The sequence below is a fragment of the Atractosteus spatula genome, chromosome 22 (genome assembly GCF_055471065.1).
Source record: "Atractosteus spatula isolate fAtrSpa1 chromosome 22, fAtrSpa1.hap1, whole genome shotgun sequence".
NCBI classification, from domain to species: Eukaryota; Metazoa; Chordata; class Actinopteri; order Semionotiformes; family Lepisosteidae; genus Atractosteus; species Atractosteus spatula.
In genome coordinates, this window is record NC_142727.1 from 17,460,304 (window position 1) to 17,482,301 (window position 21,998).

The following is a 21,998-nucleotide window of genomic DNA, read 5'->3' on the forward strand; positions in this document are numbered from 1 at the left end:
TTGAGACGGCTGTCTGACCCCCCCCTCTTCCTGCAGACGCACTACGTGATTTCGGAGGGGCAGGCGGAGCTGGACCCCAAGCAGGCGGCCGTTGCCCAGAGCAGCACCCCCGTGCACCCTGACCAGCTGGAGCCGCAGCAGCAGGCGGCCGCCCAGCCGCCCGCGGCGCAGTACATCATCACCACCACCACCAACGGCAGCGGCGCCAGCGAGGTCCACATCGCCAAGCCCTGACCCGCAGGGCGGCCCCCCGCTGGCCCTGGCGCTGGGCGGGGCAGGAAGAACAGGACACTAGGTTACAGGGATAAAACGCATCCGTGCGGCTCTTTTTGTTTTGGAGGTTCAGTGTAATATATTAGAGCTTTTATTTTCTTAGAAAGTCAAGGTTGGACGATTTGTGTGTGTCTGAGGGCTGCGGAGAGCACGAGCGAAGATGTTGCTGCGGTAGGCCTCCTCCTGCGCCCCGCGATGCCTCTCGCCTGCAGACACCCCCAGAAGCAGAGGGGGTGCGTTTTGCCCTGTTCTGCAGGGTGTGGAGAGGAGGAGCTCGTCCCGTCCGAGCCCTCGCGGCTGCTCCCTCCCAGCGCCCGTCGAGCTGCCCGGAGCCCCGCCTGCGGCCGGCCGGCGTCTGCGTGCCGGTGGCCAGCGGGGCGGCCGATGCTGGCCGAAGAGCGCCCCTCCGTGCAGCGTGGTCGGGCTGCGGCGGAGCTCGTCCGGCAGGGCAGGTGCAGCTCTGGGCTCGCTGGGCGCCGTCGCCTGGCGGGACTACTGAGGGGATGGGTTCTCTCTTTGGATACAGGACCCCCTGCGCCCTGCAGACCGCAAGAAGAGGATAAAATGATTTTTTTTGGTTTTTTTCTTCTTGAAGACCTCCTAACCTAAAGGGACTTGTATAATGTAAAAAAAGAAGTTGTATTATTATGGGACAAACCCGGGACTTGTGTACAGTGAATTCCATTGTTGACTGGTAATAGTCGTCCTGTTGTGATCTGTAGAAGGGGAGGGGATGATTAAAGAGAGAAGCCTTTTTTAACAGATCCCTGGTGTCTGGCCTGCTCTCTGCCCTGGGGCACAGCGAGTGACCCTGCACCCGCTGTCCTGTTGTGCAGCACCATCCTTCAGCCTTGAGCTTCCTGCTGGTTGCTGGGGGTTAGTTGCCTGGGCTAAAGGCATTTTAGCTCTGCATTCAGTTCTCCGCAGACGAGCTGTGGGAAGTCTACACGTTGACGTGCTTATTGCCACGTTGGCAACGACAGGAATCGTTGCGGTGCGCAGTTCCTATCCTGCCAATCCTCGGGAGCTAGGGCTAGGCCTGGCGTCCTCTGTAAGCTGAGGCCGGCTGTGGCTGGAGAGACCAGCAGGGGCCACAACTTCCCAACAGAGCCCCCAGTGTGGGGGTCGGGGACACTGCTGCGGCTGGCGCCATCGGGCAGCGAGCACTTAAACAAAAGGTCCCGCCTGCCTGGGTGTGAAAGATGGCAGGTATGGTGGTCAGGGGCAGGGTGTCGACCAGCCAGGGTCCTGCCTCGGTCCCATGCCACGTGTAAACAGCCTGGCCTCTACACCCACCTCGTGAGTGCAGCTGCTCCGGTACCGCCTGAGCCCCCTCGCCCCTCTGGAGATCCCTTCAGCGCTGTACCTTGGGTATCTTAAGTCTAATAAACACTTGGTTTGTGCCATGAACATGCCCAAGGCGCATTATCTACCGAGCTACAGTAAGTTACTTCTGCAGGTGGACGGTAAGTAAGAAGGGAATGTTCATGCTGCCGGTGCTCGTGCTGCACTGTGTTTCCAGCAGCGCTCTGCGAAATCGGCCCCCCTGCCGACAGCACAAACCATCGAACCCCCCTTATTCGTTAGTGCTGCGTTTGTGCCGGTTTGTGCCGTTGAAAGTAGCGTTTGTGCTGCTCTCGTTCCCGAGATACAGCGCCTTGTTTTCCCGGTGATCACGGGACCATGCACGGTGACTTTGACCTCCAGTGACCCCGTCTGCCGAGTTCAGGCGCTCTGTTACAGTTTAGCTCGCACCTTTAACATTTCAAAGACAATATCCATAAACATATGAGCCTCCTTAGATGTGAATAATGCTAAGACATTAACCATGCTAAGGCATGCCAACACGTTAACCATCTATAACATAAACCTGTGGTTGTAATGCATGTTAAATCACCGTGATTGTAAGATCTATAGACATCTATATGTAAGATCTTTTTCCTTTTCTTTCCTTACCGTGACACGCTGTAGCCGAACGCGTAACTGTGGGATACCATCGCGACAAGACCTCCGCAGCATGTCAAGATAGGGACCCCATGTATATCGCATGTATATCGCGGCAGTGTATATCACGACTAGCGCCTTGTTTCCATGCCACCCTGGCACCGCTGTCGCAACCAAGTTCTCATATCAGGACATGATATACCCAGATAGGACGAGTCGCGATATATAAACTGTGTTGCGAAATGGGGTCAGCATATCGTGTCAGGGTATGTCCTATACCGTATGGACTGCATGTCGCGACATGGGGGCGGGGCATTTTTGCGGGGTACGTCATATCGCGATATGCGGGCTACATGTCGCGACATAGGGGCGGGGGCGTTTTGTCGCGGTATGTCATATCGCGATATATGGACTTAATACGTGGACATTGATGCGCCAGTCGCAATGGGTATCGCGATGTGATCGGGATGCGCGCACTCCTATCGTGTGATGCTATCGGAGTCGTGAACGCGCTGTGGATGCCATGACATTCTTTGTCTGCGATTCAGTTTTGACCTCAGTGCGACTTCTCAATCAGAGTGTCGATTCTCACTCTTCACCCAATCAGAGTGTCGAGTCTCACTCTTCACCCAATCGCGGCCCGAGCTGTTCGGGGATTTAGCCAATCACGGCTCTGAGAGCTGTTCACGCCAGCAGCGCCAGGTGGACCGGCTTGTTCACGGTCACTGAGAATCTAGTTTTAAAATGCTTCGCTTATTTGCAAAATAACTACATCGGCTTTTTTTATTCTAACGTCTTTATTGATTCACAATGTCCCGTACTCTTCGAAATAAATACATTTTTATTTGCAATATAACTGTCTCCGCTGCTTTCTGTAATGAATACATGGTATTTGAACAATTTTAATCGTATATTTAAGGTAGGGGAAACACCTTCTGCTTTGTACTTTAAAAATGAATAGAAATATAAAGTCTATCATCATTTTATTATTATGCACGTGCTTTCAATTTTGTTTTTTATTGTTAAATTACATCGATCTTGAAACTAATACCTAAGAATGTGAATATGGGCTCCCGTGTTGTGCCAGCGGTAATGTGGAAACTGGTGTCTCTTCACCAATGAAAGGAGTACACACAAGCAGTACATTTTCGAGAACATGGTTAAAAATTAAAAGAAAACACCTTACCCAATGAACTAACATAGTAACTCCTCCCTCAATGTAAGACTGTCTATTCGTGTAAAGGCTGCAAAGTCTGGGGTCAACTGATCAAAAGATGACAACTGGAAGATCTGGTGGTCGTGCCTTTGCTGTTTTGAACGTCAGAGTGACGTCACAGCCAGAAAGAGAAGGCGCTATATTGAAATATATTGAAACATCCACCCCACCCCACCAGACAGACTCAAATTCCCCCCATTGTTTTCATCACAATCAGGAGTTCAAGTACCGAGTTTGTTGGTATCTGTAAACTTCCTCGTAGATATTCACGTGATTACCCGAAAAACAAGGCGCTATATCTCGGGAATGAAAGCAGCACAAACGATAATTACAGCGACACAAACGCAGCACTAACGAATGAGACCGGTCCGGTTTCCCTACGACATTATGGGGGGCTGAGAGATGTCACGACCCCGAAAAAACAATGCGCTATATCTCGGAAACGTGTACTAGTGAACAAAGCGCTATTTCATTCGCTTTTGAAAACGCTGCGCTGTCACCCAACAGCAAGATGGCGGATTACAGCCGTCCCGCTGACGTCATTCGCATGTCGCCCATCTCCCCTGCTGCCGACGTCAACAGGAAGTGCGCCAGCCCAGAACGGAAAGAGCGTGGAGGGGATTTGAGACCGGAGCGCGCCAAAGCGCGGCCGTGCAGTTTTTTCGGAGGGGCAAATTGTTTAAAACAAAAATCAGAAATACGGGCAACGATCTCCTCCCTCTGTCGAGAAGTTGGATGCGAAGGGCAGCGCCCTCTCTGAAAGCTCGGCGTGCGCAGCTCGGGTGGACTCTCGGCTGTGCGCTGCGGCCCGGGCGGGTGTCGGTTCTGGTCCCGAGGGGCCCTGTGACGGAGCTCTGGTGAGTGTCCCGCCCGCGGCCCGGTGCAGTTGTGTTCCGCCCGCTGGCGCCTGTAGGCTGCTCTCACTGTCTCTGCTCTCGTCTGCCGGGCGAGCAGGTGCGCCTGAGCCGCGGACATGGCCGTGCCCTTCGTGCAGGACTGGGACGTGGTGCAGACGCTGGGAGAGGGGGCTTATGGAGAGTGAGTACCGCGCCCTGGCTCCGCGGGGGCCTGATGTGGCAGCAGTAAGTGTGAACGCCTCAGGCCGGTGTCCATCGGTGGTCCTGCAGGCTGTCGCACCTGCGGACTCACTGACACTGCAGGAGTGCGTGTGCGGGAGGCGGTGCTGTCCTGTGTGTGTGTGTGTGTGTGCGGGAGGCAGTGCTGTCCTGTGTGTGTGTGTGTGTGTGTGTGTGTGTGTGTGTGTGTGCGGGAGGCAGTGCTGTCGTGTGTGTGTGTGTGTGTGTGTGTGTGTGTGTGTGTGTGTGTGTGTGTGTGTGTGTGTGTGTGCGGGAGGCAGTGCTGTCGTGTGTGTGTGTGTGTGTGTGTGTGTGTGTTGTGTGTGTGTGTGTGTTTGTGTGGTGTGTGTGTGTGTTGTGTGTGTGTTTGTGTGTTGTGTGTGTGTGCGGGAGGCGGTGCTGTCCTGTGTGTGTGTGTGTGTGTGTTTGTGTGTGTGTGCGGGAGGCAGTGCTGTCGTGTGTGTGTGTGTGTGTGTTTGTGTGTGTTGTGTGTGTGTGCGGGAGGCGGTGCTGTCCTGTGTGTGTGTGTTGTGTGTGTGTGCGGGAGGCGGTGCTGTCCTGTGTGTGTGTGTTGTGTGTGTGTGCGGGAGGCGGTGCTGTCCTGTGTGTGTGTGTTGTGTGTGTGTGCGGGAGGCGGTGCTGTCCTGTGTGTGTTTGTGTGTTGTGTGTGTGTGTGCGGGAGGCGGTGCTGTCCTGTGTGTGTTTGTGTGTTGTGTGTGTGTGTGCGGGAGGCGGTGCTGTCCTGTGTGTGTTTGTGTGTTGTGTGTGTGTGTGCGGGAGGCGGTGCTGTCCTGTGTGTGTGTGTTTGTGTGTTGTGTGTGTGTGTGCGGGAGGCGGTGCTGTCCTGTGTGTGTGTGTTTGTGTGTTGTGTGTGTGTGTGCGGGAGGCGGTGCTGTCCTGTGTGTGTGTGTTTGTGTGTTGTGTGTGTGTGTGCGGGAGGCGGTGCTGTCCTGTGTGTGTGTGTTTGTGTGTTGTGTGTGTGTGTGCGGGAGGCGGTGCTGTCCTGTGTGTGTGTGTTTGTGTGTTGTGTGTGTGTGTGCGGGAGGCGGTGCTGTCCTGTGTGTGTGTGTTTGTGTGTTGTGTGTGTGTGTGCGGGAGGCGGTGCTGTCCTGTGTGTGTGTGTTTGTGTGTTGTGTGTGTGTGTGCGGGAGGCGGTGCTGTCCTGTGTGTGTGTGTTTGTGTGTTGTGTGTGTGTGCGGGAGGCGGTGCTGTCCTGTGTGTGTGTGTTTGTGTGGTGTGTGTGTGCGGGAGGCGGTGCTGTCCTGTGTGTGTGTGTTTGTGTGGTGTGTGTGTGCGGGAGGCGGTGCTGTCGTGTGTGTGTGTTGTGTGTGCGTGTGCGGGAGGCGGTGCTGTCGTGTGTGTGTGTGTGTTGTGTGTGCGTGTGCGGGAGGCAGTGCTGTCGTGTGTGTGTGTGTGTGTTGTGTGTGCGTGTGCGGGAGGCAGTGCTGTCGTGTGTGTGTGTGTGTGTTGTGTGTGCGTGTGCGGGAGGCAGTGCTGTCGTGTGTGTGTGTGTGTGTGTTGTGTGTGTGTGTGCGGGAGGCAGTGCTGTCGTGTGTGTGTGTGTGTGTGTGTGTGTGTGTGCGGGAGGCGGTGCTGTCGTGTGTGTGTGTGTGTGTGTGTGTGTGTGTGTGTGTGTGCGGGAGGCGGTGCTGTCGTGTGTGTGTGTGTGTGTGTGTGTGTGTGTGTGTGTGCGCGCGGGAGGCAGTGCTGTCCAGTGTGTGTGTGTGTGTGTGTGTGTGTGTGTGTGTGTGTGCGCGCGCGGGAGGCGGTGCTGTCGTGTGTGTGTGTGTGTGTGTGTGTGTGTGTGTGTGTGTGTGTGTGTGTGTGCGCGCGGGAGGCAGTGCTGTCCAGTGTGTGTGCTTGTTCTGATCTCCGACTGTCCTGGGCTTCAGGAGCAGCTGGCGGGGGGGGGGGCTCGTCTCGGGGCTCAGCGGGGTGACTGGTCTCTCCGTCTCCGCCGCCAGGGTGCGCCTGCTGGTGAACAGGCAGACGGAGGAGGCGGTGGCGGTGAAGGTGGTGGACACCTCGCGGGCGGCCGACTGTGCCGACAACGTCAAGAAGGAGATCTGCATCCACAAGATGCTCAGCCACCGCAACATCGTGCGCTTCTACGGCCACCGGCGCGAGGGGGGCACGCACTACATCTTCCTGGAGTACTGCAGCGGCGGCGAGCTCTTCGACCGCATCGGTGAGGCCGCCCGGCCGCCCGCTCCTGCCCCTCTCCCGCCTCTCCCTCCCCTCACCCCCCTCCCTCCTCTCCCTCAGAGCCGGACGTGGGGATGCCGGAGAGAGATGCGCACAGGTTCTTCCAGCAGCTGGTTGCCGGCGTGGTGAGTCTGTCCTTCAGCGCCGCGCTGGTGGGGTGTCCCCCTTCTTCCTTTTGCCTTCGTTTGGGTGGGTGGGGGGGGGGGTCAGTGGCTCTTGTGCTCCGAACCACTGTGAGAGGCGTGCCGAGCGGTCCGAGCAATCCCAGCATTCCTTGCAGTGATGGGGGCCATGCTTGTGTGTCACGGGGCTGGGGGCGGGGGGAGGCGTGTCTCTAGGGCCGGGGCGAAGAGGGGGGCGCGTCTCTGGGGCCGGGGGGCCAGGGGGCGGAGGGGGGCGCGTCTCTAGGGCCGGGGCGAAGAGGGGGGCGTGTCTCTGGGGCCGGGGGGCGGAGGGAGGTGTGTCACAGGGCTCGGGGGGGGCGGAGGGGAGGCGTGTCACAGGGCTCGAGGGCGGAGGGGAGGCGTGTCATAGGGCCGGGGGGCGGAGGGAGGCGTGTCACAGGGCTCGGGGGGCGGAGGGAGGCGTGTCACAGGGCTCGGGGGGGGCGGGGCGGAGGGGAGGCGTGTCACAGGGCTCGGGGGGGGCGGAGGGGAGGCGTGTCACAGGGCCGGGGGGCGGAGGGGAGGCGTGTCACAGGGCTCGGGGGGGGGGGGCGGAGGGGAGGCGTGTCACAGGGCCGGGGGGCGGAGGGAGGCGCGTCACTGTGGCTTGTGGACTCCAGTGCGCTGGGATAACTGTCTGTGTGTGCGCGCTCCGCAGGAGTACCTCCATGGAATAGGAATCACTCACCGGGACATCAAGCCGGAGAACCTGCTGCTGGACGACAGAGGTGAGAGCTGGGCTGGGTCTGACAGTGTACCAACCCCCCGCATCCCCCCGTTACCCCCCTCTGTCCCCAGAGTCTCCAGCCCGTCTCCGGGTCTGTGCCTCTGGTATGGCTTGTCTGGGAGCTCCTGCTGGGCGGCGTTCGGCCTGGGTTCACCCGTTGGAGCTGAAGCGGAGTTTCGGGAGTGTGCGACGCGTGTTCCAGAGACGCGTGGCTCGGGCCTCCTGCCTGCTCAAGGAGAAGTGGCTGAGGGTAACGAGGTTGTTTCCTCCGTCCTCTCCGCCCCAGACCAGCTGAAGATCTCTGACTTCGGCCTGGCCACCATGTTCCGGCACCGCGGGCGGGAGCGGCTGCTGTCCCGGCTGTGCGGGACGCTGCCCTACGTGGCGCCCGAGCTGCTCTCGCGGGCGGACTTCCACGCGCAGCCCGGGGACGTCTGGGCCTGCGGCATCGTCCTGACCGCCATGCTGGCCGGGGGTGAGAGCGCGGGCCTGTGCCAGGTGCTGCCGTCACGGGGTGGTGGAGTCGGGGGTCCAGTGTGTGTGTGTGTGTGTGTGTGTGTGTGTGTGTGTGTGTGTGTGTGTCCTGTGGGGGGGGGGTCCAGTGTGTGTGTGCGTGTGTCCTGTGGGGGGGGGTCCAGTGTGTGTGTGTGTGTGTGTGTGTGTCCTGTGGGGGGGGTCCAGTGTGTGTGCGTGTGTCCTGTGCGGGGGGTCCAGTGTGTGTGTGTCCCAGGGGAGGGGGTCCTGTGTGTGCGTGTGCGTGTGTGTGTCCTGTGGGGGGGGGTCCAGTGTGTGTGTGTGTGTGTGTGTGTGTGTGTGCGTGTGTCCTGTGGGGGGGGTCCAGTGTGTGTGTGTGTGTCCTGTGGGGGGGGTCCAGTGTGTGTGTGTCCTGTGGGGGGGTCCAGTGTGTGTGTGTGTGTGTGTGTGTGTGTGTGTGTGTGTCCTGTGGGGGGGTCCAGTGTGTGTGTGTCCTGTGGGGGGGTCCAGTGTGTGTGTGTGTGTGTGTGTGTGTGTGTGTGCGCGCGTGTCCTGTGGGGGGGGTCCAGTGTGTGTGTGTCCTGTGGGGGGGTCCAGTGTGTGTGTGTGTGTGTGTGTGTGTGTGTGTGTGTCCTGTGGGGGGGGTCCAGTGTGTGTGTGTCCTGTGGGGGGGTCCAGTGTGCGTGTGTGCGTGTGTGCGTGCGTGCGTGCGTGCGTGCGTGCGTCCTGTGGGGGGGGTCCAGTGTGTGTGCGTGTGTCCTGTGGGGGGGGTCCAGTGTGTGTGTGTCCTGTGGGGGGGTCCAGTGTGTGTGTGTGTGTGTGTGTGTGTGTCCTGTGGGGGGGTCCAGTGTGTGTGTGTGTGTGTGTGTCCTGTGGGGGGGGTCCAGTGTGTGTGTGTCCTGTGGGGGGGTCCAGTGTGTGCGTGCGTGCGTGCGTGCGTCCTGTGGGGGGGGTCCAGTGTGTGTGTGTCAGTAGCACGGCGGAGGCTTGTCTTCCCAGGTGGCAGTGTCAGTGCTGCAGTCTGCGAGCGCTCACGTGCCCTGGTGCTGTGCTGTCGCAGAGCTCCCGTGGGACCAGCCCAGCGAGACCTGCCAGGAGTACTCCGACTGGCTGCAGGGGAAGACCTTCCTCTCTCCGTGGAAGAAGATGGACGCGGCTCCGCTCAGTAAGGCTCTTCTGTCTGCCTGCCTGCAGTAATGCCCCCGGCAGCTGCCAGTACGAGGAGGTGCAGGAGTTTCATCGTTCTCAACGTTTTATTGTGTCTTGATACTTTTCTATAAAAGTCCTCTGACTACTGCGCAGTTGCGTTAAGGGGTGGAGCCTCCTGGGGGCCCCCAGAGCCAGCGAACCCCAGGCCTCAATCCTGTCTCTGCTTGACCGCAGGCCTGCTGACCCGGATCCTGCTGCACGACCCTGCCAGCCGCATCGCCATCCCAGACATCAAGAAGGACCGCTAAGAAGGACCGCTGGTTCACCAGGGGCTGCAAGTCAGGTGCGGCGCTGCCCCACGGGGCGATTCCCATCGGGACGGGGGCGCCGAGAAGGCGACTTCAAGAAAACAACCTCCTTTGAAAGTTAAGAGGCACTTTGAGGGGAGAAGAGTTGCCCGGTGCTAGTAATGGTGTTAATTGTGACTCCCTACACTGCTATAGCTCTTTTCTGGACCCTGCACTCGAGCTCTTTACAGGTCACGGGGATCCCCTCCACCCCCACCAGTGTGCACCCCACCTGGATGATGCTCCAGTCCGCTCCCCACACACCAGCTCTCAGTGGGGAGGAGAGCAGAGTGATGAGGCCAGTTCAGAGACGGGGGGTATTAGGAGGCCTTTCACAGTATAACGCCCCGTCACTGTACTGGGGCATTAGGACCCACACAGACCCCAGGGTGAGCGCCCCCTGCTGGCCCCACTGACACCTCTCCCAGCAGCAGCCTCAGCTCTCCCAGGAGTCTCCCCTCCAGGTACTGGCCAGGCTCTCACTGCTGGGCTCCAGTGGGCGGCCAGCTGGGAGCTGCAGGGAGATAGAGCTGCTGGCCTCGGTGCTCCCATCCCCAGTCCGTGACTCTTCCCAGGAGGCAGGAGGAGCACGCTGACCCGCTCTCTCCAAGCGATCCGGTGATGCTCCCGTTCTCCGCTGTGGCTCGCTGCTCCGTACCCGGCTGTGCCCCGACTGCCTCTGCCTGTCTCGGGTGCGACGGAGCGGTGACGTGCTGTTGTTTTTTTCAGGGGCGCAGCGGCCTCCTCTCTCCTCCGGGGGGCCGGGCGACTCCCCGGGCCTGGGGCACAAGCTGCTGCGGTCGGACTCCGAGAGGGTCCCGGTGGGCCGGGCCGGCAGGTCAGTGTGGTGGCGTGGCGCGCGGTGGGGAGGGTGGGGCAGTTAAAATGCCAGGCCTCCGCTATCGGGTCGCTGCTCATCCCCAGGAGGAGCCCTGGCCGGGCGCGGGAGTCGCTCGCGTGCCAGAAGAGGAGCCGCTCTGGCGTCGCCAGTCACTCCTGTGGGTGTCTCGCAGGGGACGCCCTGTGGGCTGCTCTTGACGGATCCCTGACGGAGAGTCCCAGTATCCGTCTGTCCCAGCACCTCCGTTCGCCTCCAGTGTCCTGGTGTCCTGCCCCGTGTCACAAGGCCAGGGCTGGTGGTGCCGCACCGTGTCAAACCGCTGCAGTTGAGCTGCGTGGCCAAGAAAGAGCTAGTTATTTGTTTTTAGAGCATCATAATAATCCCTTACACTTGTATAGCGCTTTTCCGGACACTTTACTCAGGAGTTTCTCTCTCCTTTCCTTCCCTGTCCCTCTGGTGCCCTCCTCAGTGAGGACAGGGTGCAGTTTTCCAGCTCCCAGCCCGAGCCGGCCACAGGCCCGTCGTCCTGGGAGTCCAGTCCCGGGAGCATGCAGGCCATGGTGCAGCAGATCAGCTTCTCCCAGCCGGCCTGCCCGGAGCACATGCTGCTGGGCAGCCAGCTGATGGGAACGCCAGGGTCCAGCCAGGTGAGGTCTGCAGGGGACACCCGGGTCACAGCACACACTCTCACAGGGGACACCCAGGTCACGGCACACACTCTCACAGGGGACACCCAGGTCACGGCACACACTCTCGCAGGGGACAGGCACTCTCGCAGGGGACACCCGGGTCACAGCACACGCTCTCGCAGGGGACATGCACTCTTACAGGGGACACCCAGGTCACGGCACACACTCTCGCAGGGGACACCCGGGTCACAGCACACACTCTCGCGGGGACAGGCACTCTCGCAGGGGACACCCGGGTCACGGCACACACTCTCACAGGGGACACCCGGGTCACAGCACACACTCTCGCGGGGACAGGCACTCTCGCAGGGGACACCCGGGTCACAGCACACACTCTCGCAGGGGACAGGCACTCTCGCAGGGGACACCCGGGTCACAGCACACACTCTCGCGGGGACAGGCACTCTCGCAGGGGACATCCGGGTCACAGCACACACTCTCGCGGGGGACAGGCACTCTCGCAGGGGACACCCGGGTCACGGCACACACTCTCGCAGGGGACACCCGGGTCACAGCACACGCTCTCGCAGGGGACACCCGGGTCACAGCACACGCTCTCGCGGGGACAGGCACTCTCGCAGGGGACACCCGGGTCACAGCACACACTCTCGTGGGGGACAGGCACTCTCGCGGGGGACACCCGGGTCACGGCACACACTCTCACAGGGGACACCCGGGTCACAGCACACGCTCTCGCGGGGACAGGCACTCTCGCAGGGGACACCCGGGTCACAGCACACTGTAGGCATGATGTCTCTCTCTGTCAGAACCCCTGGCAGCGGCTGGTCAAGAGGATGACGCGCTTCTTCACCACGCTGGAGGCAGAACAATCCTGCGCTACACTGCGCAAGGTCTGCCTGCGCTTGGGCTACACCTGGAAACAGACCTGCACCAATCAGGTACTGAGGGGGGAGGGACTCTAGCTGCACGGTGCATTCAGGAAACAGACCTGCACCAATCAGATGCCAAGGGGGGCGGGGCTCTTCAGAGGGTAGTCTCTCCACATAGAGAGTTTGCACCCAGTCAGCTGTGCGCGTGCCTGGAAATGAGCTCTCAACTTAGCGCTGCCTCGAATCGCAGTATACTGCACATGGATTCTGCAAAGGGTGTGGATGGTTATAGATCTTTTTTATCTTTTTTTTGAAGTCAGCAAGTTTTTAGGCATCATGGTCAGGATAAGAGTTTTAAAAAGTGAGAGTAGCTATTTAGAATCTGCTCTTCATATTTTGGAGAGGCTACAGTGAACCCTCTCTCTGGATGAAAATGCTGTGGTCTAGCAGGTGTCCCTTGATTTCCAAGAGACATTTACGTGTTCTCACTACAGCAACGTGTATATTCCCAGAAATTATTCCCAGTTTTCATAAAAGGAACGTTTTAGCTACAATGAGCATAATTCTCTCCTTGGTGAGCTGCTAGCAGAGGAATACACTTCAGTATTAGAAATACTTGTCTTCAGTAACCATTGACATCTGGTTCACGTGCACTTTAATCATTTAACTTTGGCCTCGACTGGTAACTGATCTGAAAGTTTTTTAGTGAGAAACATACAACTGCTTAATGTCAAGGCCTCTAACTGAACGCTTAATACCCTTCATTAACTACAGTATTGTACCACTGTACAACTGCAGTACTACTTTATAAAAATATGGAATCAGAATTTTACTGTATGTGAGCAATATTATTTGCCGTAAGAGTGCAAACATCTTTTAAAAATAGTGCGACAAATGATCTTCAGTATAATGTCATCACTTATCACTGTGATTGGCAAACACAAAGTGTCAACACCATTTATCCTTGCCTGGATGCTGTCAGGGCTGGTTAAGGCTGGTGTTATCTAAACATGTCATGAGTGTTGAAGCATGGTCACGTGACCTTGCGTCCCATGTCGCATCACTCTGTTTCCTAGGTAACCGTCTCCACAATGGATCGCCGTAACAACAAGCTGATCTTCAAGGTGCATCTGCTGGAGATGGAAGAGAAGATCCTGATGGACTTCAGGCTGTCCAAGGTGAGCTCGGCCCCGAGCCGTGTGGCCCAACTGCTCGCGGGTGTGTTTCTGAGGAGGTCTGTGCCACGGCTGTGTGCCCCAGCGACCTCCTGTGTCCTGCCGCGGCAGGGCGTCGCGCCTGAGACACGTCTGTCTGTGGCCTGAGCTGGACCCTCCTGCTGAGCCGCCTGTGTTCCTAGTAATACAGTTAAAGCGAGCGCTTCTGTTTCATTCTGGAGCTTGTTTTTGAACTATGGCAGTGTGGAGCTAGATCTTGGAGAGGTTCAAGCCGTGACCCAGCGAGATCTCTTCGCTCCTCGGTTCTGACAGCCTCACTAACGCGGCACTACGTTTCCCTCTCCCCGTGTTCAGGGCGACGGCCTGGAGTTCAAGCGCCACTTCCTGAACATCAAGCGGCAGCTCAGCGACATCGTCAGCAGCCAGAAGGTGCTGCTCCCTGTCGCGTGAGGAGGCGGACGGGGGACACGTCCGCGGCCTGCACCCCCCGGACTCGCCCCTTTCCTTTAACAGCCTCATCGTTGTTTTACAGCTCCGTGCTCCTGACTTTTGAAGCTGAGGGCTTGAAGTCTCCAGCTTCAGAAGAACTTTTGATCATTCAAATGTAAAAAAAAGAACAGTAAGTAACTAAGAGCTCGGCAGGAGCGCAGAGGAGCCGTTCCAGCCTTGGCCGATCCTTGCTCAGGGTCGAGGGGACGGCAGTGTCCGTGCAGGAGGGGTAACGTCAAGTTTGGGGTCCAGGCCAGGGGGACGTCTCGTGCGCTGTGTGCTGGAGGGCCAGCTGTGAGGTTTTTGCTGGTGCGTCTCGTCGGAGGAGCAGGACAGTGTCGGAGTTTGTCGGCTGTTTAGTCTCGCCTGCTGGGCCGCTGGCTTGCGGTGTGGCGCGGGCACGGGGCTCCTGGGGCTGGCAGAGCCGCTCAGGGCCGTGGTTTCGGGCGGATGCCCTCTGCCTGTTGGCGCTCCACGTCAGCCGGGCTGGTTTAGCCTGTCCCTGTGTCAGCGGCGTGCCTGCTGGCCGACGGGGTCGGGTGTGGTGTCCCGTTCGCAGGAAAGTTCCGCCTCGACGGCTCGCAGCACAGCTGCCTTTCCCAGCATGCTGCAGGGCGGCTCCTCTTCCTGAGCTGCCGTAGACCGCGTGATCCCTCACGTCTCCAGGAACTTGTCTCCGGCTGTGTTTTCATCTTTTTGAGCTCACAGCACTAGGGACTCTCACAGTCTTGTAGTAGTCTGAGATTTAGTTTGCTGAATGTTGTTCCTTTTAACAGGTGGTAGATTGTATTTGTATGAAAATAAAACTTGAAGAGGTAAACTGGACTTTGACATGGTTTGTGCTTGGAGCTCGTGTGTGTGTGTGTGTGTGTGTGTGTGTGTGTGTGTGTGGGGGGGGGGGGGGTTAGCTCTGCACGACTCCGGCTGGGCCACAGCAGGGCTGGGCCTGGCTCTGGGTGCAGGCTCCGCTCCGGCAGGGGACAGCGCCTCGCTGCCTGGAGCTGTCCTGAGAACGACGCATTCCTGCGCTGCCTCGGGAAGGCAGGGCTGCTCATCCCGCTGGTCCGACCGCATTCCTGGGCAGCTCTGAAGAGGAAGGCAGAACCGGCAGACCCAGCTTCCCCGGCGCCGCCATTACCTGCCCTGCGCTGCGAGAGCCATGGGCACTGCCGGGAGCTGGGCCGCAGGGGCCGCGCGGCGGGACGGGGGGCTGGGGTGAGTACGGCACGGGGCCCTCCGTCCTTCTCGCCGACGCTCGTCTCTTCCGCGGGAGTGCTCTAGTAATGTGCTGCCTCTCGCGCTCCTCCGCGTCCTCCTGTGTGTCCTCACGCTGTTCCTGTCGTCTCTCTCTGCCTCCCAGCGCGCGCGGCCTTCGGTGGGGGCTGCTGGGAGCCTCGTGCTGCCTGGCGCTGGCAGCCGCGGCGTGGGCTCGGGCCCTGCAGGGGGCGCCGCTGAGCTCGCGTGTGCTCTTGCTCCCTGGGGACAGGCCTGAGCCACTGCTGCCAGGCCTGTGGGCGGCGTTGCTGAGCCCCTGTCTCCTGGCGCTGCTGTGGAAACTGCGCCAGGCCAGACTGCTGAGGAAGGTGGGTCTGGAGTGGTGTGGGGATCGTGGAGGACAGGACGGGTCCCCCAGTACCCTCCCAGTGCTTAGATACTGATCTGGTTAATTACTTAATTGAACTCATCTCCTGAGTTCCCTGCCTGGGGTTGGTAGTGAAGTCCAGAGCCCTGTAATGTGTTCAGGACAACATTCTGACCTGCAGCGCTGCTGTGTGGGGAAAATGACAGCAGGCAGGACTGAGACCAGGGAGGATCTCTGGCCCAGTCCCGCGGGGGGGAGGAGGAAGTGGACCGGCCCAGTCCCGTGGGGTGGGGGGAGGTGGGAGCAGGCTGGCCCAGTCCCCGGGGGGGAGGGAGGTGGGAGCGGGCCAGCGCTGGGCCCGGATGGAGTGTGCTCTCTTATCCGTGTTCTGTTTGCTGGCAGGCGCTGTCCCGGGAGGGGCAGCGAGAGGCAGCGATGACGGAGTCCACACGGGGCGTCCTGGCCTGGTGAGTGCCCAGCGGGTCACCTCACTGGACACGGCGCCTGTCACACAGCTCCACAAGCGACAGCCGAAACCACTCACACCTGCAGAATCATTTTTGAGCTGGGTGAACTCCGGTTATTTCTGTTTAGACTGGCACGTTTTTAATAAACTCATTATTATACAGCTCGTTAACGTGATCCTGTAGTCTCCACAGCCCTCACGTCAGCAGGAACGGAGATGCGGCCTGAGCAGTGCGCTGTCATGCCATCTCCTTCCCCTGAGCCCACAAAGCCCAGAACTGTCGCGTCAGGAGGACACTGACGTCACACGCGCAGATGCCCAGCAGAGCACCAGGGGGCACTGTAGCACAGCAGCTCGAGATGAGCTCCCTGCCTGGCCAGTTGCACCCTGGCTGTAAGGGAACCCTTCTTTGTGCGAACCTCTGAAGACCATTTATCCCCTTGTGGTCATTCGGTCCGCGTCCCTTACTGTCCAGAGGACCTCGTCCACCCTTGCTTCACTGGGTGCTCAGAATCCACTGTCCGCCTCTGGGGGAGTGTCTGCGCCGGCCTGGAGCTGCGCCTCATGGTTTCCTGTCCTCTGTGCCACTTCCTGTGTTCAGCAGCTCGGCCGGCGCGCGGGACGGCTGCGCGGCGCTGATCGCTGCCCAGGTGCTGATCGACGCCCTGCAGCTCTGTCTGGGCTCGGAGCCTCTGGAGGAGACCAGCCTGCCCCAAGTCCAGGGCCTCACCCGCAGGCTGGAGGTGAGGTAGCCAGCGCGGGCTGCGCCTGGCTCAGCAGGATCTGCCTCACGGTTTTAGGACAGTTTCTGTAAAGAAATGTCAACTTCTTACGAAACCCACAGCACTCTTCACTTTACTTTTCTTTTCCCTGATGATGTACTGGGGTGGCGCAGTGCTTAGCATTGCTCATCTTGGCTGCCTCGCAGCGCTGGGGCCCTGGATTCAGTTCCTGGGGTGCTGTCTGTGTGGAGTCTGCATGTTCTCTCTGGGTTCATGTGGGTTTCCTCCCACAGTCCAAAGGCAGGCTGGAAGGTTAATCAGTTTCTGGGAAACTTGTGTGGTGTCCTGTCCAGGGTGTAACCTGCCCTGTGCCTGTTGCTTGCTGGGGTAGGCTCCGGCTCCCCCTTGATCCTGTCCTACGTAGAGCAGTTAGAAAATGGATGGATATCATGCTGACAATCCTGTAATTCAAGGTCCTGCTGGGATCGGAGAACTCTTGGGAGAGTGTCGGAGAGACCCGCGCTGAATACTCCTGACCAAGCCTCTGTTTCACACACCGCTCGGTTCTCGTTCAGAGTGTTTGTGCTGAAACGGTTTCGTCGCTCCTGCTGAGCAGTGATGTGGCAGCTGCTGTGTAGCTGTTATGCTGCGGGGCACCAGGGCCTGAGGCAGAGAGATCTCGCAGACGTCTGCTCTTTATCGTGCATCTCGTAGAACTGGCAGAAAAACCCGCCAACTCACCTAAGTGTCGTAACGCAGTCGCGAAACAAGCACAGCAGCATCGGCAACACAAACAGGCTCTGTGTGCCAACACAACAGTAGCCTTGCCCCATTGCTGTCTCCGTTCCTCTGTCTCGCTCTCTGTGCAGGCAGTGCGCAGGTCACTCCTCAGCGCTGGCGGGGTCCTGAGCTCTGTGGCCTCCCACCCTCCGGCGGCCGGTCTCTCCGACCCCCAGAAGCTGACCGACAGGCTGCAGCGCCTCTCCTTGTACCTGAAGAGAAGGTACCCGGTTCGGCAGCTGCTAGCTCAGTGATCGGAGGAACTCGTCCTGCTCTTTCCTGAGAGAAGCCAGGAGATCCGATTCGGCTCCAGCTCAGCAGGGCCTTGTGGGGGGTTGGAGTTCCGGTCACTGCTTCTTATGTGAAGCCAATGTTGTAGTGCTCTCCTCTGTGTATTTTAATTATACAGCGTTTTCTGTTCTGGGTACAGGCGCAGTTCCACTCTGTATGTAAGGTTTGGTGTTTTTCTCTGCACTTGAAGTATGTTTTTACAAACTCTGTACACCAGTCTTCAATGGGGTGTTTGTCCCATTTAGTATAGTTCTTGTCTGACAGTGCTGCTCCAGCAGTGCCAGGCTCTGCTGTTCTGGGCCCAGATGGGCTGGCAGTGCCCAGGTCTGACAGTCCTGCTCCAGCAGTGCCAGGCTCTGCTGTTCTGGGCCCAGATGGGCTGGCAGTGCCCAGGTCTGACAGTCCTGCTCCAGCAGTGCCAGGCTCTGCTGTTCTGGGCCCAGATGGGCTGGCAGTGCCCAGGTCTGACAGTCCTGCTCCAGCAGTGCCAGGCTCTGCTGTTCTGGGCCCAGATGGGCTGGCAGTGCCCAGGTCTGACAGTCCTGCTCCAGCAGTGCCAGGCTCTGCTGTTCTGGGCCCAGATGGGCTGGCAGTGCCCAGGTCTGACAGTCCTGGTAGGAAGCCAGTCTGACTCTAATGCAGGACTCTGTGCTCAGTAAGGAGGGCCAGTTATCAGATATTCAAGATACGACAGATACTTCCCCAGGTTACTGTTCACACTGAAGCCCTGCCTCTGTGTCCCACTCTCAGGCTCGAGCTGTTGAAGAAGCTGCGCCAGGCCCAGTCGCAGTTCTCGGACTCTGTGCAGGACGTCCTGCGGTGGGAGCGCTGGGGCTGTGCCCAGCTGGACCAGCTGCACTGCCGGACTGCAGAGAGCCGGGGGAGGGAGGCCCTCGTGTCCATTCTGAAGCAGCTGGAGGTGAGGCATGCTCTCACACAGACCTGACAGCAGCAGTGATGTGTGCTCTGCGTACAGTGTTCCTGTTTTAACTCTGTCTCATCTCAGCGCGGTGTGATCTAATCCTTTCTAAAGTGTACTAACCCTGTACTACTGTGTGTGCTGCACATGTTAACCCTGTAGAATCTTTGCCAACTACATATTGTGTGTGCTAATCCTGTGAAGTGTGAATGAACCTCATGCAGTCTTATACCGGCCCTGTGCTGTATGTACCTGCCCTGAGCTGTGTGTATTATCCCTGAGCTGTTTGCACTGGCCCTGCGCTGTGTGTACTAACCCCCTGCTGTGTCTGCTGGCCCTGCACTGTGTGTACTAACCCTGAGTTGTGTGTATTAGCCCTAAGCTGGGTGCACTGGCACTGATCTGTATGTATTAGCCCTGCGATGTGTGTATTATCCCTGAGCTGTGTGTACTGGCCCTGAGCTGTGTGCATTAGCCCTAAGCTGGGTGTACTGGCCCTGAGCTGTGTGTACTAACCCTGAGCTGTGTGTATTAGCCCTAAGCTGGGTGCTCTGGCGCTGATCTGTGTGTATTAGCCCTGCGATGTGTGTATTATCCCTGAGCTGTGTGAACCGGCCCTGAGCTGTGTGCATTAGCCCTAAGCTGGGTGCTCTGGCGCTGATCTGTGTGTATTAGCCCTGCGATGTGTGTATTATCCCTGAGCTGTGTGAACCGGCCCTGAGCTGTGTGCATTAGCCCTAAGCTGGGTGTACTGGCCCTGCGCTGTGTGTATTAACTCTGCGCTGTGTGTGTTTGCCAGTGTTTCTCTTCAGAGCTGGGGCAGTACAGGAACAAGCTGGAGCTCTGCCACACCCTGCACTCCACAGCCACGAGGCTGCTGCAGGTGAGCCATACAGCAGGCCCACACTGGGACGCCTGTGACTGCCTCTTCAAGTGTGTCCTCATCGTTGGTAACTGATTCTGTGTTGTGCTGCGATTGGCAGAAGCTGGACTCCTCCTCGGCGAAGTTTAGGGCCTCGGTGGGGCTGCAGAGCCAGGGCCTGGAGTGTGGGGCTGTCTGGACGGAGCGCCTGCGCGGGGCCAACGCCAAGCAGGTACTGAGCTCTCCGAGCTGCACACCCGCCACTGCGGCCATGTCATTGGGGTACAGAGCCAGAGAACTGTTCTGAATATTCCCAGGAAGGCCCCATCTCTTGGCAGTTCTGCCTCCTGGGACAGGCGCTGCGTCAGCCCGGCTGACGGGCCTCTCCCCTTCTGTCTCCTGCCCCTGCAGTTTGAGGAGGCCTCGGCCGACTTCCTGTCCCTGGTGCGGCTGGCCTCCCACTTCCACACGCACCTGGAGTTCCTGTGTAAGTGGGGCTGTGGGGTGGAGGTCACCATCAGGGGTGAGCCGCCCCCTCCCCGGCCTCAGCCCCTTCTGTCCCAGCGAGAGAGGGCCTCCCAGTTCTTCCAGTCCACCCTGTGCGGAAAGAGACGTTCCGTCTCCTCATCCTGAGCTGGACATCAGGAACGAGCCACTGGATTGCAGAACAAAAGCTTGTGAAAGTGTGCTGTGTTTACTAACCCTGAGCTGAGTGTACTGGCCCTGTGCTGTGTGTACTAACCCTGAGCAGAGTGTATTGGCCCTGCGCTGTGTGTACTAACCCTCTGCTGTGTCTACTGGCAGTGCGCTAAGTGTACTGGCCCTGCGCTTTGTGTACTAACCCTGAGCTGAGTGTACTGGTCCTGCGCTGTGTGTACTAACCCTGAGCGGAGTGTGTTGGCCCTGCGCTGTGTGTACTAACCCTCTGCTGTGTCTACTGGCAGTGCGCTGTGTGTACTGGCCCTGCGCTGTGTCTTCTTGCCCTGAGCTGAGTGTACTGGCCCTGCGCTGTGTGTACTAACCCTGAGCTGAGTGTACTGGTCCTGCGCTGTGTGTACTAACCCTGAGCGGAGTGTGTTGGCCCTGCGCTGTGTCTACTAACCCTCTGCTGTGTCTACTGGCAGTGCGCTGTGTGTACTGGCCCTGCGCTGTGTCTTCTTGCCCTGAGCTGTGTGTACTACCCTGAGCTGAGTATACTGGCCCTGCGCTGTGTGTACTAACTCTGCGCTTAATGTACTAATGTGCTGTGAATGGAGCTGGGGGTGTATCGCAGTTGCGCTGGTTTCTCGGTATGTCAGTTCATGTGTCAGTATATTAGCTACAACATGTCAGTGTGTCCCTCATGCCAATAAAATTTGAGTGTGAAATGAATTTGCAGCATGTGAGATTAGAATTTTATGTGGCAGTATTGTCAAAGAAAAAGCCTGTCCATTAGTAAATAAACCTAGTATTTATTGTATTTATTGTATTAATTTATTGTATTGAGAGCTCTCTCATTTTGACAATAAAACACCCCTGTAAGTCGAGGAGTGTCTTAGGAACATAAGGTTACAAACTGTTTCTTGAAAGAAGCCAGAGTTTCAGGTTCAGCTACATGGCTGGGCAGTTTGTTCCACACTCCCACCACTTTTTGTGTAAAAAAGTGCCTCCTGTTTTGTATTTTACTTAATTCCACGTGTCCAACCATGTAGCTTCTTTGTTCCTGCCACAGCCCTGTTTCCTAGTAAGAAGACACAAACATCTGTTTATTTACAGAAGTAATGGACAAACACAGGGACTGTAGAAGATATTTCCAGTGGGAATTAGTACCTGGGCCTGGGCTTTTACAGAACAGGCACTCGACGGAGTCTCATGGTGACAGATTGCAACACCTTCCTAAGGAAAGGTGAAGCCATTCTTCCACAGGGATGGACCCTGCTCAGCACAGACCTGCCCTCTCAACAGAAGCTAAACCAGAGGGGTGTTTCTCCCTGTTCCCAAGTTACCAGCGCAAATCACAGTGCAACACAATCCTCTGAAACAAAGCCCTTTGCTTGAACTTTCAAGTCAGCCTTTCCAGAGCTCAGACGCCAGGCAGGTGTGCATCTCTGAAGGGGCCTGTTACATCACAGGCGCAGTGGGGACACAGTGCTGCTGGACAGTGACTGTGTGTCAGAGTCTTTGCTGGACACAGTGCTGCTGGACAATGACTGTGTGTCAGAGTCTCTGCTGGACACAGTGACTGTGTGTCAGAGTCTCAGAGTCTCTGCTGGACACAGTGCTGCTGGACTGTGTGTCAGAGTCTCAGAGTCTCTGCTGGACACAGAGCTGCTGGACTGTGTGTCAGAGTCTCTGCTGGACACAGTGCTGATGCACAGTGTGTCAGAGTCTCTGCTGGACACAGTGCTGCTGGACAGTGTGTCAGAGTCTCTGCTGGACATAGTGCTGATGCACAGTGTGTCAGAGTCTCTGCTGGACACAGTGCTGCTGGACAGTGTGTCAGAGTCTCTGCTGGACACAGTGCTGCTGGACTGTGTGTCAGAGTCTCTGCTGGACACAGTGCTGATGCACAGTGTGTCAGAGTCTCTGCTGGACACAGTGCTGATGCACAGTGTGTCAGAGTCTCTGCTGGACACAGTGCTGCTGGACAGTGTGTCAGAGTCTCTGCTGAACATAGTGCTGATGCACAGTGTGTCAGAGTCTCTGCTGGACACAGTGCTGCTGGACAGTGTGTCAGAGTCTCTGCTGGACACAGTGCTGCTGGACTGTGTGTCAGAGTCTCTGCTGGACACAGTGCT

The 21,998-nt window shown here is 58.1% G+C and overlaps 3 protein-coding genes across 6 annotated transcripts in view; all 3 read left to right on the plus strand.

Annotated features, from left to right (window-relative positions):
* Positions 1-1,037, plus strand: part of prdm10 (PR domain containing 10) — a 29,302-nt gene extending 28,265 nt beyond the window's left edge. For all 3 annotated transcript variants that reach the window (XM_088939880.1, XM_088939879.1, XM_088939881.1), the window contains exon 24: positions 37-1,037. In XM_088939880.1, coding sequence (XP_088796006.1) covers positions 37-234 — 198 coding nt within the window. In that variant the 3' untranslated portion in view covers positions 235-1,037. The remainder of the gene's footprint in view (positions 1-36) is intronic.
* A 3,020-nt stretch (positions 1,038-4,057) lies between these two features.
* On the plus strand, positions 4,058-14,419 carry chek1 (checkpoint kinase 1). The gene is given in 14 exon segments (XM_088939641.1): positions 4,058-4,290; positions 4,388-4,471; positions 6,474-6,697; positions 6,775-6,839; positions 7,537-7,606; positions 7,892-8,080; positions 9,140-9,244; positions 9,463-9,521; positions 9,523-9,571; positions 10,305-10,413; positions 10,886-11,063; positions 11,873-12,004; positions 13,012-13,113; positions 13,465-14,419. Coding segments are annotated over 13 exon segments (1,443 nt in total). The 5' UTR covers positions 4,058-4,290; positions 4,388-4,406; the 3' UTR covers positions 13,561-14,419.
* Positions 14,420-14,828: 409 nt separating this feature from the next.
* Positions 14,829-20,588, plus strand: LOC148816913 (uncharacterized). 2 transcript variants are annotated; one of them, XM_088939516.1, is made up of 8 exons: positions 14,829-15,182; positions 15,584-15,648; positions 16,249-16,390; positions 17,239-17,372; positions 18,191-18,359; positions 19,159-19,242; positions 19,343-19,453; positions 19,633-20,588. In XM_088939516.1, exons 1-8 carry the CDS (start codon positions 14,883-14,885, stop codon positions 19,852-19,854), a joined length of 1,227 nt encoding a protein of 408 aa, XP_088795642.1. In that variant the 5' UTR covers positions 14,829-14,882; the 3' UTR covers positions 19,855-20,588. The 2 variants fall into 2 exon arrangements, with proteins under 2 accessions (XP_088795642.1, XP_088795643.1); XM_088939517.1 differs by having other exon boundaries at positions 16,252-16,390.
* The last annotated feature ends 1,410 nt before the right edge of the window (positions 20,589-21,998 follow it).

Excerpts from the sequence above, each read along its gene's own strand:
- LOC148816913 (XM_088939516.1), top strand. The coding sequence starts at position 14,883 with ATGTGCTGCCTCTCGCGCTCCTCCGCGTCCTCCTGTGTGTCCTCACGC. Across the intron at positions 16,391-17,238 it reads GCCTCACCCGCAGGCTGGAG|GCAGTGCGCAGGTCACTCCT; the intron begins GTGAGGTAGCCA and ends CTCTCTGTGCAG. Across the intron at positions 19,243-19,342 it reads CAGCCACGAGGCTGCTGCAG|AAGCTGGACTCCTCCTCGGC; the intron begins GTGAGCCATACA and ends TGCGATTGGCAG.